We start from the raw sequence: 15,777 nt of genomic DNA, 5'->3' as shown, positions 1-15,777 counted from the left end.
GTGGGACTTGAGGTTAACCTGGGATTCAGTAGATTGCTCAGAGCAGAGGCCAACAAACCTTTTTTTTTTTTTTTAATAACATGTTCAGGCTTAATGAAGCTTCAATTGGTGCCTTAGGTAGTTTTTTAGAAAGAGCCTAACAAGAATGTTCTCAGGTATTTCAAATCCAGTAACTGAACATAGAGGCTTATTACAGTAGCCTTGTGCTAAGACAACTCATCTTTAAATGGTAGTTTCAGGTCAGTGGCTCCTGCCTTTCGTGTAGTAGATCCCAGATGCAGTGTCCCATATGGCTTTCCTTAACTTTGACTTTCTCTTGTTCTACCACCTTTTCTCATGGGCCCTTTTTCCTTTGTTCCCAGGATGCTGCAGGACACATTGAACGGCATGCTGAAGATGACAGCAAAATTGATTTATGAAGTTTTTTGCCTCCCATGTTGGGAAGTCATTAGTTTAACTGTTTTCACATTGGCCCTTCATAGAGGCCATTCTCTTCCCTTCCTTCATGAAGCAGGGAAGGAAAAAGTAGTTATTAGCCAGACTTACCACTAGCATAAGTCTGGGCAGCTCTATGGTATGATGGGTTATATTTAAGTTCTTATTGGAGGTTTTAAACAGTCAAATTTGAACAGATTTTTAGGAACTATACTCCACTGAGACAACATGACATTTAGTGATTTATGCTACTAGTGTTCTCCAGATGTTTATTAAAGATATGGATCTTAATCGGTTACTCAGTTTGACCCTAATCATACATGTATTTTGTTGATTTCAGTTTGTGACTTTTAGTTTATGTTCCTATGATGATTAAACCTATAATCAGGCTTTTCAACACAAGTTTTTTGTTCAAGGCTAGATTTTCAGAATCAGCTTAAATTTTTGCAGTTGTAATAACTGGACATTTAAATTGGAAGCAAATAGTTTTCCTCTCCATTACATGCAGTGTATTTCACTACTCTCTAGCTTTGTAGTTGGACAGAGCTGGTTTTAAATGCTAAAGTGCACCCAGTAGATTTCCCACAGACAGCCTCTACTTTAGGCATTCAGAAAGTAAACCCCATAAAGCCAAGTCCTTACAGTTGCCGCTTCCTAGTGAACTTCCTCTGCACGTTTTGATAGAGTGCTCAGTGTGAGGCAGTGTATAGACTTAATGTCTGTCTTTTAAATGTTGCTGTCAGACTTGAGCATTCACTGCTGAAGATATCTTCAGGCTGTGTGAACTGGAGATGTACCATTTTTTCGTTTCCAGTTTCTGACTCTGAGCCTGATGGGAGATTTTGAACCCCTTTATTTGCTGTGTTGCCAACTTCCATCTCCCGCTGTCTGGCTTTGTCTAGACTGATGGCAACCATCAAGTATTCCTCAAGGCTCACAGGTGCTTGCCACCCACCTGCAGCCCTCAAGATGGGGGGGGTGGGGGGGTGCTTAGAATAAAGCATTTGAATACAGTTTTTAGGGCCTCAGGCAGGCTTCCTAGGGACATGTCTGAAGCCAGAGTCTTTGCCTTCACTTTGTCTTTGCCTTGCTAGCTGGTGAAGGGAAAGATTGCTTGTCTGTTGAGAACAGCCAAATTAACAAAGCCTAAGTGGGGTTGCTTTGTTTTTGGATTTTCTCCTGACTCTTATCAGTAAAGCTATGAAATTGTTGCTTTCCAGCCTTTTGTTTCTGGATCCTCAAAACTCAGATACTTCAGAGAGAAGGGGGAGGAGCGCAGTGCCACATACCAAGCCTTGGGATGCGATGTCCACTGTTTTCTAGGTTTGCAGAGCATCCAGGCTCCTCTCCGCCCCTGGAGACGACACACACATCTACTCAGGTGTCCTCCCGCAGGTTCTAGGGCAGGGGGCTTCACCGAGAGTTCATGAATAGGCTTTAAAAGGGTCTGTGAACCCCCTGAAATTTTATGCAAGACTAAATATGTGTTCTTTTTTCCAGGAAAGGCTCCAGTGGATCTTATTAGATCCAAAAATGTTAAGAGCTAATCAGGAGCTACTACTAGATACTGTGTGACCCCACAGACTATTTCCTTCTGTCCTCGTGAGTGGGAGAACTTTTTTGGTAATTACACCGTTGAGATTTGCATGATGCTCAAGAGAAAACAGAAGATTCTTATTGCATAAAGTATAGTTATGCTGTTTTGTATGAGATTAGAAAGCTTTCCCCATCTCTTACCTTCATTTCCTGGAAGGGTGACCAGAGAAGCCAAGCTGTTTTGTGGGTTTGGGAACAGTGATGTCTCAGAAATGTACATTTGGATTTATTGCCCAAAGTGGCATTTTCCTCTGGGCATGTGTAAATGGCTGGGCAGCATGCTGAGAAAACCTCAAATGCTCTGTTGCATGGGTGCCCTCCTGCCCTGCCTGAGTATATGTCTGAAAAGATGAGAGTCATGGAGCCTTGGTACAGCAGGGAAAGGATGTGTGAAGTGTTGGGCAGTCGGAAACTTTTGAGAGCATTAAAGATTGATAGGATGGGTAGAACTCTGATTTGGGTGTGGCTGTGGTAGAATCATGTGCCTGTATCTGCCTGTGTGAAAGTTCCTTTGTATGTGTGTGTATGCGTAGGCACCTGTACCTATAATATTTTTCTTCCATTCATTTCACAGAAGTTGTTTCTTTTTGTTTTTGGAAACAGTGGCAATAACATCTTTGTTTCAAGAACATGCAAAATTCTTCTAACATCAGGTTAATGTGCTATTCAAAATGCACCATCTGTTGAGAAATGAAGGGGCCATAAGCATCTTGGCTGCTTATGGTTGTGTGTTATTACTTTTTAAGTATCTTGAAAGTTATGCAGAACTTTTGTTTAGCCTTCCACATCATGTCTGATTACAAACCTCTGCTTCCCTTCAGAGAAGAGCTGTAGCTGAGGGATCTGTGTTGACTCTGGTATTTAGTAACCCAAGGAAGAAAGGAAGCGCTTAAATGACCTGGCAAAACCTGACTAGTTTCTTAAAAGTTGTTGGAGGTCATTTTTAGAATGTTACTTTTAATTGTTTGTGCCTGTTCTAATGACTTAAAGCCAAGAAAACCACAGTATAAATCCTTTTGTGTGCATATGCTCATGTTTTCGTGACAGTTTGTTTTGATAAAATATTAGTCACTTCAAGTTTTATATGAAAGTTGATTAGGTTCAAAATATATTTTTGGCATACTCCTCTACTGAGTTGCAAAGCAATTAAACACAATGCAAACAGAACTCTAAGAGCTTAGAATGATTTTTGATCTGATGTTACTTAAATTTGAGAGGAAGTCATTTCTTACTATTATACTCCTGCTTTCTGGGAGACAGTTTTTTCCCCATCAGAAGAGTTAGCAGTTGAGAGTTCTAGGTCCTGATCTACCTATAACTTATAGGCAGTATCATTACTGTGTAAGTGATTATTTGCCTAACAAAGGTTTTGTTTTGTCTTTTTTCTGGTAGATTATACAGTGGACAACTTTAGTGACTAGACATGTGGGTGATTTGGTGGGAGTAGGTATATACTTAGTGGAATGGTACGGTATATTTTATGGAAGAGAATTCATTGGAGGGGAGATTGAAGTATATTGTGAAGTGGGATTTGAATAACATGTAGTCTCTGGTTTGCTGGAGTAACTGCAATTTACATATGCTTACTTACAAATTTTGTTCCTAAAGGAGAACTCCTAGAATTATTAGGAAGGCCATTCCTGCCACATTGATAATGTACTGGTTTTATCCCTGCCCCAAATCATCAGGGTTTGAGGGAAGTGAGGGAAGTGGTCTAATGGGTAGTAATAGCAGCTGTAGTGGAGGTGATTGGGGATATACTGAGTTCCATACGCAAGTGGGTGTGAAATGCTCACAAAAAGCAAACTTACTGTTTATTAGACAGTAACCTCCAACTCCCTCAACTCCAGCCCCAAGTATGTGGCCCTACTGGGTCATATGGTGACTCAAGCTTCCCAGATTTGATCCAGCTCAAATAAACTGGGGGAGGAGAGAGTGAAGGAAGAAAGGCTGTTGAAAATCTTTCTCCTGTTAAAGAGAAATATATGCCCTAGAGCTGCTCCAGCATCCTTGGTTTCTGAATTTTTTTATATTGAATATGGGTTAGAAGAGTGAAATCAGATGACTCTTGACTGCAAAAATGTTTATAAGCGTATAGCCTTCTTACATTTTTGTATAAAGCTGTGAACTTCATAACTTTGTAAAGCAAGATAAAAAGCAAATGCAAGAAGAAAATAAAGTACTTTTACTAATTGTTACCTTGTCTTCATAGTCATGGTCATCCCTTTCCTTCCCATGCTGGCCTAGAGAGCGAGAAGGAAACCAGGAAACATAGGATGCTTATAGATGTGCTTCAGACCATGGTCCAGATAAGTTTGGCAGACAGCTGCATTCCAGAGTTTGTCCAAGGTCACACAACAGCTCAATTAGTGGGTGGAGGAGCTAGCATTAAACCTGCATCTCTGCTCCATCACATTAAGGTAACTGGCCCCCACCCCCCAGTTACACATGACCCATTCATTCTTGGTGTTCTGTACACCCAACACCTCTTCCCCCTTCTTCCTTTTATATCTTAGAAAGTATCTGAGTGATTCCTGTGCTCAAGAAATATCAATATGCATGATCAAAGAGGGGCTTGTGGTTTTGTTTTTATGTGTGCTTTCTAGACTGAGCTTCCTATAGATGATAGTTGAGTGTATGATTGGAAGTCATTCATCCCCGCTATGGCTTATACCTAAATGTGGGCCTAAATGTGAGAAATCAAAACACAGTGGAATCACCCATCCACATGCCTTTATTTAGATCAGTTTTTTTTTTTCTTTTTTTTCAGATTGTGGCCAGACTTACACGTGAGATGACCCAAAATATCCAGCCCTATTCCACTGAGTTAGTTTACCCAAAGCAGGCCTCTCCTAAAACAATCAGGCAGACGAAGTTACTATCCCATGGGTGGGAGAGCATAAGAGTGGTGGAGGCTTCCAGCATAAAGAAGTGCTGAGTGCCACTGGCAAACGCTTCTGCAAACAGCCTGGAGCAGGGGAAGCAGGACCATTTGTCTCAGATCAGCCCAGACCTCTTGGGTTACAACTCACTGAAGCAGACACTTTTCCTTCACATGGCAAAGGAACAATGTTGTTCTCCCTACTGCATTGCTTTACTGAAGGGACAGGCTGGGCATGATGGTCAAAGCCTAGTAGGGAGCAAAGTGGAAGCCTGGAAGCCAACTGGGCAGCAGCTACTGGGTCCTCTGGGTCCTTTGAGGTAAGTGCTTCCAGCTGTATTGGGTGAACTTGAAATCCTGAGTGATCCTGTATGGCTTTGGATGAGGCTAGCCTGGTTCAGGCATACATGGTGAGCTGTAGCCACTGAAAGAGGAGTTGCAGGATTATAATGTGGACAAGAAAAAGAGACCCCAGCCCTAGGTATTTTGTGGGCAGGGAGAGAGGGAATAGTCCCAGCATGCCAGACTCTGGGAAGACTTTCAAAGGAGCAGTGGTTTACTGCATCTTTTCTCCCAAATTTTCCCTAGGAATGTGTTTTCCAGCAAAAGTAATTTGGGGAGCGAAGGCCCCTTTATGCCTCAAGCATATCTGCCCTGGGAACCACATTCCTGTCTAATCGTTCTCATGTTCTACTCCTCTCCCATCACTCCCCCACCAGTTAGGAGTGAGGAGCACATGGTGGGCCCAGTCTGCCTCAAGGCCCACTCATCTTGAATTTTAAGGTGCAAGGGAATGTGGTGCGTTGCTTATGCTTTATTTACCTCCAGAACATTGAGTTTGATGATGCCATCTCCATCCTTGTCAAATGCATTGAAAGCTCCTGTGTGGAAAATGCACAGGTCAGGGGCCAGTTATAAGTTTGCTGGGCTTCCCTGACTGTGACTTTACTGAAGAAAACCACGTGCTAAGTGCTCTTTTGCCCAAATAATCTGCCTGCAGGATCTCACTGACAATCCTCCATTTGCCATTCTACTCTGGGCCTACAGGGGGCACTGGCCTTTGTTCATCCCGGATAGAGTGGATTGGAAGATAGTCAGGCTGAGATTCCTATTGCCTCGAGGGCCCCATGAGAGGGGCCTGGAGGCCTGTGGAGCAGCAGGGCACTTACTGAACATGCCCTCCAGCCTGATGAAGCAGCAGATGAAACTGTCGAAGTCAATGTTCATGTGCTTGTCCGCGTAGCGCATGGTGATGATGTCATAGAGCTGGCTGTTGAGGTGGAATCCTGCCGGGGGTGGGGGATGTTAGCCATGGTGGAGCCAGAGTCCTTAGGCCTGCATTCTATTTTCCCTGCCTCTTGGCCACTCTGTGGCCTGGGAAAGAAAAACAAGAAACCCTTTCCCTCTTCTTCAGTAGGGTCCTAGTGGCTTAGCCCCCCTCCCGCTCTTGCTTCTGCTAGCTCCGGTCCACGCCCCTGCCACCCCCTTCCTCCTGAGCACCTGCATCATTGACTGCGTTTCGCATCTCGTAGCTATTAATGGTGCCGGACTGGTCTGTGTCATAGTGTTTGAAAATTTTCTGGCAATAGAAAAATGTGAGGGCAGAGGTCATACACTGAATCCTTGAATTGACTCCCTCACACCCCCCCCCATTTCATTCTCTTCCCACCTGCCAGGCCTTAATCTTATTCCAGAGGTGATAGAATTCTTGTAGATTCAGCCTCCCAGAGCCATCTGTCTGGAGGAGGGAGGTCAGGGCTACAGGGCACATAGCAGAATCTCCCTGGATTGGAAGGGGCATCCTGGTGGACTCAGGGAAGGTGGCCCCATAAGAAGCCTCTGTCTGGGCTTTCATTCTCCACTGCCCTCACAGTCATTCAACCTTCCCCTCCACTCCTCCACCAGCCAACATTCCTGCCTACTGTCTACTCCAGGGAGTCTGTTTCCTACGGACCATTTCTGCTTAGGCAGCACCCCAGACCTGCAGTGAGCACAGGGTCTAGGGGCCACTGACAACCCAGTGTCCTTCCCTTCTGCCTCTAACAGCAAACCCTTTCAGCCCAGTGCTCAAGATGTTTTAAATCAGGATCTCTGTAAGTTTATCCCTGGACACACCCTAGGGCCCTCTGCCTGATGGGGCACCCCTTGTCTTTGCCCTGGCTTGGTGGGCTGACAGGGCCAGGAAGGATACATCCATGAGAGCAATCATGCTACGGCAGGACTCCAGCGTGAACCCTTGTGACTTCAGGTCCTTATCTGGAAGGAGGGAGAAGAGTGAGGATCTGCCTTCAGACAACTGGACCCCTCTGCCCATCTCCAGCATCTTGTTTGAGCTGCTCACGTTTGTTCACAACTGTGTTAAGGACATTCTTGAGCTCATCTGCACAAATCTCCATGTCCTGAGTAGGAAGGGAGGAGAGAGTGGTGGTTCAAGGGTACAGCAGCTGATGGAGCAGAGGCTTTGCAAACCAAATTACAGCTGTCCATGCTTGTAAAATCCCTGACAGTGTGTTCTGTCCTGGGAAGCTGGGGCTTCTCTGAGGAAGCTGGAGAGCTGGGGATGGCACCCTCAGCCGTGCAGTGGGCAGCTCTGAGCAAAAGGCCTCTGAGCCACCTAGTGGCTGTAGCAAGTCCCAAACTCCAGGACTTGTGGGTTTCTGTGCCACTTGCAATATATCCCCCAGTTCCGCCAAAATCCAAAATGATCTCTGCTGAGCAATAATGAAATAGCTGGTAATGTGAGCGGTTCGTAGTGGAGAGGAGCAGGCAGCAGCTGGAGGCTTAGGGCTGCTGGTACTCACGTCGCCTGCTATCTGCTTGAAAATGTTCCGAAATTGCTGCTGCTCTTCACTTTCCTGGTCAGTGTTGCCAGGCTGTGGCTGTGGAAGCACAAAGAAAAACCAGTTCACAGGAATTAGGGAGATGGACAGACTGGGGCCAAAGGAGCCACGGGCCTAAAACAGCCATACGTGGAAGCAGGAGCTGAGGGTGGGGCAGACGCTGCCTTTCAGACATGGTGAGCTGGAGTGAGGAGCATCTGGGCCTCAGCGAGTCTCCACTCCACACCCCTCCAGCCCCGACACCCAAAGCCAAAATGACGACATGCCGACAGCCTCCCTGGTCCCCTCACCCCAAACCCCATCAGTTAGAGCCCTCTCTACAATTTTCAGCAAAAATGCTTCAATGGATCAAAGGTCTGATCTTCTGATTCCTCCACCCACTGTTGTCACCAAGGCCAGGTCCTCAGAGGACCCCCTCCCCACTCCACAAGTGCCCCATGATGGAGGAGGTGGCCTGTGTTTGTCTGGGGCCTTTTGCCCCCAGTCCTCACCTCCACTATGCTTTGTATGACCACCTCTCCCTGCTCTGCCCAGCTTCCTCCCCTGAGTTCTGGAGGCCAACTTGGCTGCTGTCAGCTCCCCTTTCTTCTACTGTGTGTCTCCTTATTGTCAATAATTGGAGGACATCAGGAGACAGGAGTGTTCAGTCTCCGCTCTCAAGCTGGTATCTTCTCTGCCTTGCCTCCCCTTATGTCATTGTCCCGGCTGGAGAGGCTCCAGTGGGAGACTCAGCCTGTCATTCCAGTCCTAGGAATGGACTGTGGCAGCCCCCACCCACAGGCATTCACCCAAGCAGCATCCCAAATTTGAAGGGAACTTGCAGAGAGAAAATGTCCGTGGGACAAATCCAAACCTCTAGAAGCTAGAGACACCCCCGGGAAACCCTTCAGCCCCCATGTACCCCGGCATAGGAGGCCCCCTGTGGTGCGCTGGCCACCCCAGTCATGCCACATGCTCAGACACCTGTGGGGATTTCTCTTGCTTATCAGGGCTTGTTTTGTCTTTGCCCTCCTCTGACTCCTGGTCCACACCCAGCTCCTTGTTGCTGTTTGCTCTGTCTGAAACGAAGATGATGGGCTGGAGAGAGGAGGGGAATGGGGAGGGGGCAGGAAGGGAGCAAGGGTTACAGACTGAGCGGGCCCAGCGAGTGGTGCAGCCTAGTCCAGTGAGAAGAGGAAGAGATCAGAGTCGGGAGCTCTTGAACCTCCACTCAAGCTCCATCTCTGCCACTAACAAGCTCTGTGACCTGGGGAAAGATGTAAGCCTCTCGGGACCTCAGTTCTTTATCTTTTAATACCCACTCCATCTCTTCTCATGGTAGAGTTATGAGGGTTCCACAAGGTATACATGTGTAAATGCCAAAAATACTAAAACACAGCTTGTCTTGACCCAGTCAAGTATTTCGTAGTTTTTTTTTCCCAAATGGAAATACTGTTTAAATTAAATTTCCCCAGAAACCTCATGTATATAAAGTTGTTGAGGCTTGGCGCCTGTAGCTCAAGTGGCTAGGTGCTTGGCGAGTGTCAGCTCCAGTTTGGACCAGCACCAGTACTTGGAGGACCCCTAGAAGGACCTCCGGGCACCCCCATACACACTAGCATCAATTCTTGTCTGAGGTTCTAGTTCTACCACTTCCTGGCTTTGTGGCCTTGGGCAAGTTAGTCTATCTGTGCTATCCCTCTGGAAATGGGGATAATTACAGAACCAACCTCATAGGGTTGTTGAAAGGATTGAGCTGGTCCATGGAAAACACTTTGAAGAGTGCCCAACACATAGCCTGCCCCCCCGCAATGTGAGCTGTCATTGCTGCATGCTCACAGCTCAGCAGGAGCTCGGGAGAAGAGGGGGAGGAAGAGGCAGGTCTGGTGCATGCGTGTGTGCGTGAGCTCACACGCATGCACACACATACACGTGCACATGCACACGTGTGCAATACACACAGGTATACAGTACAATACATACACGGTGTACATGTCTGCAATACATGCATTCACATGCATGTGCACAAACACACCGCACTCTACCCACTCATTTTATTACACCCACCTTGGGCTTTTTCTTTTTCTGCACAAGAAAAGGAAGGAAGCAGAAAATGCAGAATAAGTGAAAAGCAAGTTGCCAGAGTGGCCAGTGGCTTTTGGCTATCCTGTGTCCTGGTCCTCAACTAGGGGTGAGGCTCCAAGGTCCAGAAATGTGAATCACATGGAGCCAAAAAGGGGCATGGAGGGTGAAGAGAAGAGAGAATTCTTTTTTCTTGCCTCTCCATTCCTGGAGACCGGTGACTGCTATGGCTTTGTTTTTATAATCCACTGTTGTTAGACATGGTCAAAGAAAAGGATCTTCTTACTCATGTTTATGTTTGTTTGAGTTTGTTTTTCAATAAAATTAGTTTCTAAAAACCAAAAAAAAAAAAAAAAAAAGCTCGCTGAAACTGTCCTGAAAATGAATTTTGACTTATAGAATGCATTTTTAATTTGTGGGGTGAACATTTAATATACGGAGATTGAATATGGAAATCCAGGTTTAGGGCTTCTTTAGTAAAATGAGAAGGTCTGGCAGGCTACTGTGGGCCTGCAATCCCCTGTAGCAACAATACCTGAGCTGAGAGTGACTGCTGTCTGTGTCCCCCAGGTTGTCACAGTCACCAGCATTCCAATTGTCCCTCCAACACTGAGGCCAAGAATTTCAGACAAATGTGCCAGTCCAGGGACACCAAAACCTGTACACCTGCCTGCTCCACTCAGTGAGACGACACGCAAGCTCCCACTAGCTTCTGAATTTGCAGTTCCTGATAAATACTGTACACTGGTTATCAGTGTCCAACAGATAAGAATAGACCAAAATGCATGTAGTCCTAAGTCCAAACATCTGTGATCATGCCGAAGGCACTTGGCGATCTGGCACCAGCTCAGGGTCAGAATTATGATCATGACTGTCACTGCCCTGGAGACAGCACAATGAGGCATTTGTCTTCCCATTGTCCCAGGTCTTAGCCACAGAGCAAAAGGGACCATTTATCAACCAGAACCCAAAGCTCCAAGGTAGTCCCAAGAGCCCAAAGCCTTAAGGTAGTCTCAAGACTCCTTGATACAGAGACGCCAAAACATAACAACTCTGTGCCTCTGACCTTACTTCTCACTTGCAGGGCTGGCCTCAGCATGGAGGTGGGAGAAACCTAAATCCAGAGTTGGAGGGTCTGGATGTGAGTTCCAGCCCTACCAATTACTAGCTCTGTGAACTCAGGGAAGTCATTCAACCCCACTGAGCTTCTGCTCCCGTGCTTCAGAATCAGGGATTATAACCTCATCTACTTCTCAGAAACCTTGCAAGGATCAAGTAAGATACAATGTGTGACAAGTACCTTGTGAGATGGGAAATCTGTGAAAAGTAACCTCCCCGTGAGTGCTTGTTCTGTGACAGACACTTCACATACATGATCTCATGGACTCATGGATTTAACTTCACAAAAACTTTGCAGGACATATTATTATTATCCTCGTTTTACAGAGTAGGAAACTGGGTCAGAGGGATTAGAGGCAGTCCCCCAGTTACAAACATCCAACTGACATGCAGCTCATACTTATGAACACTGGTTATTACAGGTAATAGGTAAATGTACCCATTCCAACTTACCTACAAATTCGATTTCAAAGCAAACCTACAGAACCTATCTCATTCATAACCTGGGGACTGTCTGTATATAAATTATCCAGGTATCTCAGAAGGTAGGAGGAGGATCCAGGTTTTGACACTGAGTCCAGAGCTGGTATACTTTTCTCTCTGTGAGAAATCCAACACTGTCCAACCTCACAATCCCACAGTGGCTGCCATGCTGTCATCCCTCCTTGTAGTCTCATTAGTCTCATTCTCTCCCTCTGATAGTTGGAACTGCTTCTCCATTCTGGGATCCTTGCCAGGCTTCCCAGCCCCTGAACTGACTAAATGGCCCCAGCACCGTAAGGCCCATTACTTCCGGTCATGCCGAGCAGAAGTTGCAATCACGTGGAGTAAATTCTCTACATGCCCACACTCCCATCTCCCTCTGCCAAAACCCACTCTCGCCCACACCACCTCCTGTTCCCTGCATGGATCAGAGAGGGTGACCCTGTGGGCTTTTTCCCACATGAGAGCTAAAACACTCACCACTGGCCGATCCACAGAGATTGTGTTTTCAGCTTCCCTGTGAAGAACACAAACATGCGGAGGTTTCTGTTACCAGGAGCAAGTGGGAGGCACATAGAGGATTTGTTCAGGCCACATCAGGACTGGCCTCCAGGGAACCTCAGGGATGCCCCATGTAGGCACGATCCCCATTAGCCAGACACCTGGGTTCTGGTAGGCATTGCCCAGAGCCCCTAAAGACGTGGCCCAGGCTCCTACCCATGGCCTGGGCTTCTTCCAAAGACAGAGATCAGAGTGGCGGGGGCTGTGTACCCCTCCAATCCTTCTCTATTTTTTCTCCTAATTGCTTCTCTTTTTTTTTTTTTTTTTTTTTTGCAGTTTTTGGCCAGGGCTGGGTTTGAACCCACCACCTCCAGCCTATGGGGCTGGCGCCTTACTCCTCTGAGCCACAGGCACTGCCCCTAATTGCTTCTCCAAATCTAACATAGATTTTTCCTTTCCATTGTCTCAGGCTAAAATATTAAATTCCATGAGGGCAAGAATTGCTTACTGTTTTAATTTACTGCTCTATCCCCAGCACCTGGAAGAGTGCCTGGAATAAATAGGTGCTCATTAAATATTTTCAGGATTATCTAATGAATGAATGAATGGGGTGATGTGGCCAGTGATTCTGGAGCTGAGGAATAAATAGATACAGCAAGCAGGTCAGCATATCCCAGGACCAATGAAGGTCTGACCGCCTCACACCTTTGGTCTCTGGAAGGGTCATGTGAGCTTTTAGGGACTGACTGGTACTCACTCAGAGAGGTTCCTCTTTTCAGAGAAGACCCGGAGGATGAACTCTCCCTCCTGGTGGGGCTCATAAGTGGAGGGCACGATGACGTACTCGCTGGGAGGCAGGCGGAAGCGCTGGGACACCTCTCGCATGTTGATGTAGGTCTTGCTCCTGGCCTTGGAGGCGTTGTACAGGAAGAAGTCCTTCTGCAGGTGCTGCTTGTTCCCGTGCATCTGGGGAGGGACGCCTTGTCCTCCTCAAAGTCCCCTCAAGTCCCTTCCCAACTCCTTGGTCACCCATCTCACAGTCTCAACCTGCCTACCTACCTCTGATTCCCAAGGCCTTCACCAGCTCACCATTCCTACCTCACTTCCTCTTCCTCTGCTGGAACTCAGAAGTGAAGGGCAAGTCTGCCATCTCCACACTCAGGGCCACTTACCAGAACTGCACCTCCTCAGGCTGGAATGACCCCAAGAAGGTTCTGGGGGATGATGATTCTTCCATCCCAAGGAGGGCAGCCACCCTCAGAACATGTTTGTGTGAGTGTGTATAGGTGTGTGAAGGAAAATGCATGAAAGTGGTGCATGAGAGAAAGTCCACATCATGGGGTGGCCATGACAGGTCATGCACTACCCTGGGGTACCTGCTCTGCAGTAGAAATAACGCGGACAAGGCCAACTCCTGCATAGTCCTCCCCACAAACCCCACCAGGAAGCTTCTCGACAAGCCACGGACAGACTCAGGACAGGCGATGCTGTACACAACTGCTGGCCACTGCCACTGCCATACCTCTTTGGGAACCTTGAGAAGAAACGGGAAAAGAAGATGCTTCATATTCAAATCGTGAATCCAACAACCTGACTCCCCAGGTGCCCTCCCCCGCACCCCGCCAGTCCTGACTCCACTCCACCACCCACCCTGGTACTTTTTGCTTGTTACAAACACAAGTGGGCTCTGGGGGTCACTGAGTATCAGGGAAGCCAGAGGTCCCCACTGGAAGCTCCCCAAAAGCCTCCTGGCTGGGAAAACGTGTTTCCTGGGTGGAGCTGGTCAGGGACCCAAACCTCATAGATGGCGAAGCCGATGGTGAAGAGGTTGGCCCCCAGCTTCCGGTCCTTCCGACGGTTCTTCTGCATCAGGGCCACCAGGAAGCTGCAGATCACCTCAGAGTCATCTGGGTCGTCGTCCTCCTCCAGGAGTTTCAGACGGTACTGTGGGTTGGTCCAGAAAGTGTCTGCGCCCCCCAGACAGGAAACACACATTCAGATCTGCCTCTTGGAGAAAGGGCAGGAAGGGAAATGGGACAGAAAGAACCTATTTATCTCTTTCCCCACTGTCTAGGTGCTCAGTAAATATCAATGGAAAACAAATTTGTCTAATTACTGGGGGAGGAGCCTATACCTTTGTACAGAGGGAGCTGCACTGACTGGGGATGTGGCTCCTCCTTCCTCCCTGAGCTTTCATTTTTAGTCTTCACTGATGGTTTTACTTTCCTCACTGGCCCCGTGGGTGTTGTTGGTCCCTGGGATCTGGTCCTGGGCCACCTCTCCTCTCCTCTCCTGCTGTCCTGCCTCCCTGGGCAGTCTTGCTCACTGCTGCATTTTAACTGCCCCTATACGCTAATGACACCTGAGCTATGGGAGAATCTCTGCCCCAGTCTCTCTTCTGACTCCTCCCTCTCTCTCTTCCTTCCTTCCTCAAACACTTTCTTAGTTCTTATCATATATAATCAAGTACTGTCTAACATGTGCATCCAATTCTCCACTACGAATCTTCACCTGGTTAATTCTATGGTTACCTCAAACTTTCCATGGCCCAAGCTAAACTCCTTTCCCTGTAACCCCACACCCCATCCCACCAAAAACAACAAAAACACACTGATTATTTTTCACTTATGTGCTTTTTTTTTTAGCTAGGATATTGCTCTGTTACCCAGGATAAAGTTCCAAGGAGTCAGTGTAGCTCACAGCAACCTCAAACTCCCAGGTTCAAGCAATCCTCCTGCCTCAGCCCCCCAAGTAGCTAGGACTACAGGTGCCCGGCACAATGCCTGGCTAATTTTTGCATTTTTTGTAAAAATAGTCTAGCTCTTGCTCAGGTTGGTGTCAAATTCCTGAGTTCAAGCAATCCTCCTGCTTCAGCCTCTCAGAGTGCTAGGATTATAGGTGTGTGCCACTATGCCTGGCCTTATTTGTGTGTCCTATACTGCAATGTTGACACCATCTGCTCAGGCCACCAAACTGGGATTCTTGACATCATTCTTCATTCTTAGGTCCCCACATTACTCAATATGCTCTCCTCCACATCTGCCTTCTCCCCCTCCGTCTTTGCTGCTACTACTTGGTCAAGGCTTTCATCATTTCTGACTTAAACTACTACAGTAGCTGATAACAGTTCTCCAGGACCATCCTCCTTGAGCCACAGGCGCCACCCCAGGACCATCCTCAATGTTACTGACACACAGTACAAACAGTCCCCAACTTACGATGACTCAATTATGATTTTTCAACTTTATAGTGATGCAAAGGTGATATGCATTCAGGAGAAACCATACTTCAAATACCAATAAAACCATTCTGTTTCAGTATAGTATTCAACAAATTACATGAGATACTCAGTACTTTATTATGAGATAGGCTTTGGGTTAGATGATCTTGCCCAACTATAGGCTAGGATAAGTGTTCTGAGCACATTTAAGGTAGGCTAGGCTAAGCTATGATGTTCTGTAGGTTAAGTATATTAAATACATTTTTTAAAATTTTAATATATTTAATGGGCACAAGTGGCTTTTTGTTACATGGATGAATTGAATATTGGTGAAGTCAGGGCTTTTAGTATACCTGTCATCCGAATGGTATATACCAGGGGTCCTCAAACTGCGGCCCGCGAGCCACATGAGGTGATGTGAATTGTATTTGTTCCCGTTTTGTTTTTTACTTCAAAATAAGATATGTGCAGTGTGCATAGGAATTTGTTCATAGTTTTTTTTTCAAACTATAGTCCGGCCCTCCAGTGATCTGAGGGACAGTGAATTGGCCCCCTGTTTAAAAAGTTTGAGGACGCCTGGTGTATACACTATACCCAAGAGGTAATTTTTGATCCCTCACCACCCGACAAGTGCATTTTTG

General features: G+C 46.8%; 2 protein-coding genes across 11 annotated transcripts in view; one reads left to right on the top strand and one right to left on the bottom strand.

Moving 5' to 3' along the window:
• Positions 1-4,229, top strand: part of ZNF106 (zinc finger protein 106) — a 68,613-nt gene extending 64,384 nt beyond the window's left edge. For all 5 annotated transcript variants that reach the window (XM_053593621.1, XM_053593617.1, XM_053593618.1 and 2 more), the window contains one exon: positions 363-4,229. In XM_053593621.1, the coding sequence (XP_053449596.1) occupies positions 363-419 (57 nt within the window). In that variant the 3' untranslated portion in view covers positions 420-4,229. The remainder of the gene's footprint in view (positions 1-362) is intronic.
• Positions 4,230-4,747: 518 nt separating this feature from the next.
• The window catches only part of CAPN3 (calpain 3), a 53,026-nt gene continuing 41,996 nt past the window's right edge, over positions 4,748-15,777 (bottom strand). For 2 of the 6 annotated variants that reach the window (XM_053593628.1, XM_053593631.1), the window contains 14 exons: positions 13,714-13,883; positions 13,439-13,450; positions 12,674-12,882; positions 11,896-11,932; positions 9,799-9,816; positions 8,716-8,829; positions 7,714-7,791; positions 7,254-7,311; positions 7,104-7,168; positions 6,582-6,650; positions 6,413-6,491; positions 6,082-6,198; positions 5,735-5,793; positions 4,748-5,336 (listed from right to left, as the gene is read on the bottom strand). In XM_053593628.1, coding sequence (XP_053449603.1) covers positions 5,310-5,336; positions 5,735-5,793; positions 6,082-6,198; positions 6,413-6,491; positions 6,582-6,650; positions 7,104-7,168; positions 7,254-7,311; positions 7,714-7,791; positions 8,716-8,829; positions 9,799-9,816; positions 11,896-11,932; positions 12,674-12,882; positions 13,439-13,450; positions 13,714-13,883 — 1,112 coding nt within the window. In that variant the 3' untranslated portion in view covers positions 4,748-5,309. The other 4 variants (XM_053593629.1, XM_053593630.1, XM_053593632.1 and 1 more) reach the window with 4 other exon arrangements.

Source organism: Nycticebus coucang, chromosome 6 (assembly GCF_027406575.1).
Source record: "Nycticebus coucang isolate mNycCou1 chromosome 6, mNycCou1.pri, whole genome shotgun sequence".
In the NCBI taxonomy this organism is placed as follows: Eukaryota; Metazoa; Chordata; class Mammalia; order Primates; family Lorisidae; genus Nycticebus; species Nycticebus coucang.
This window is presented reverse-complemented; position numbering and strand designations above follow the sequence as displayed.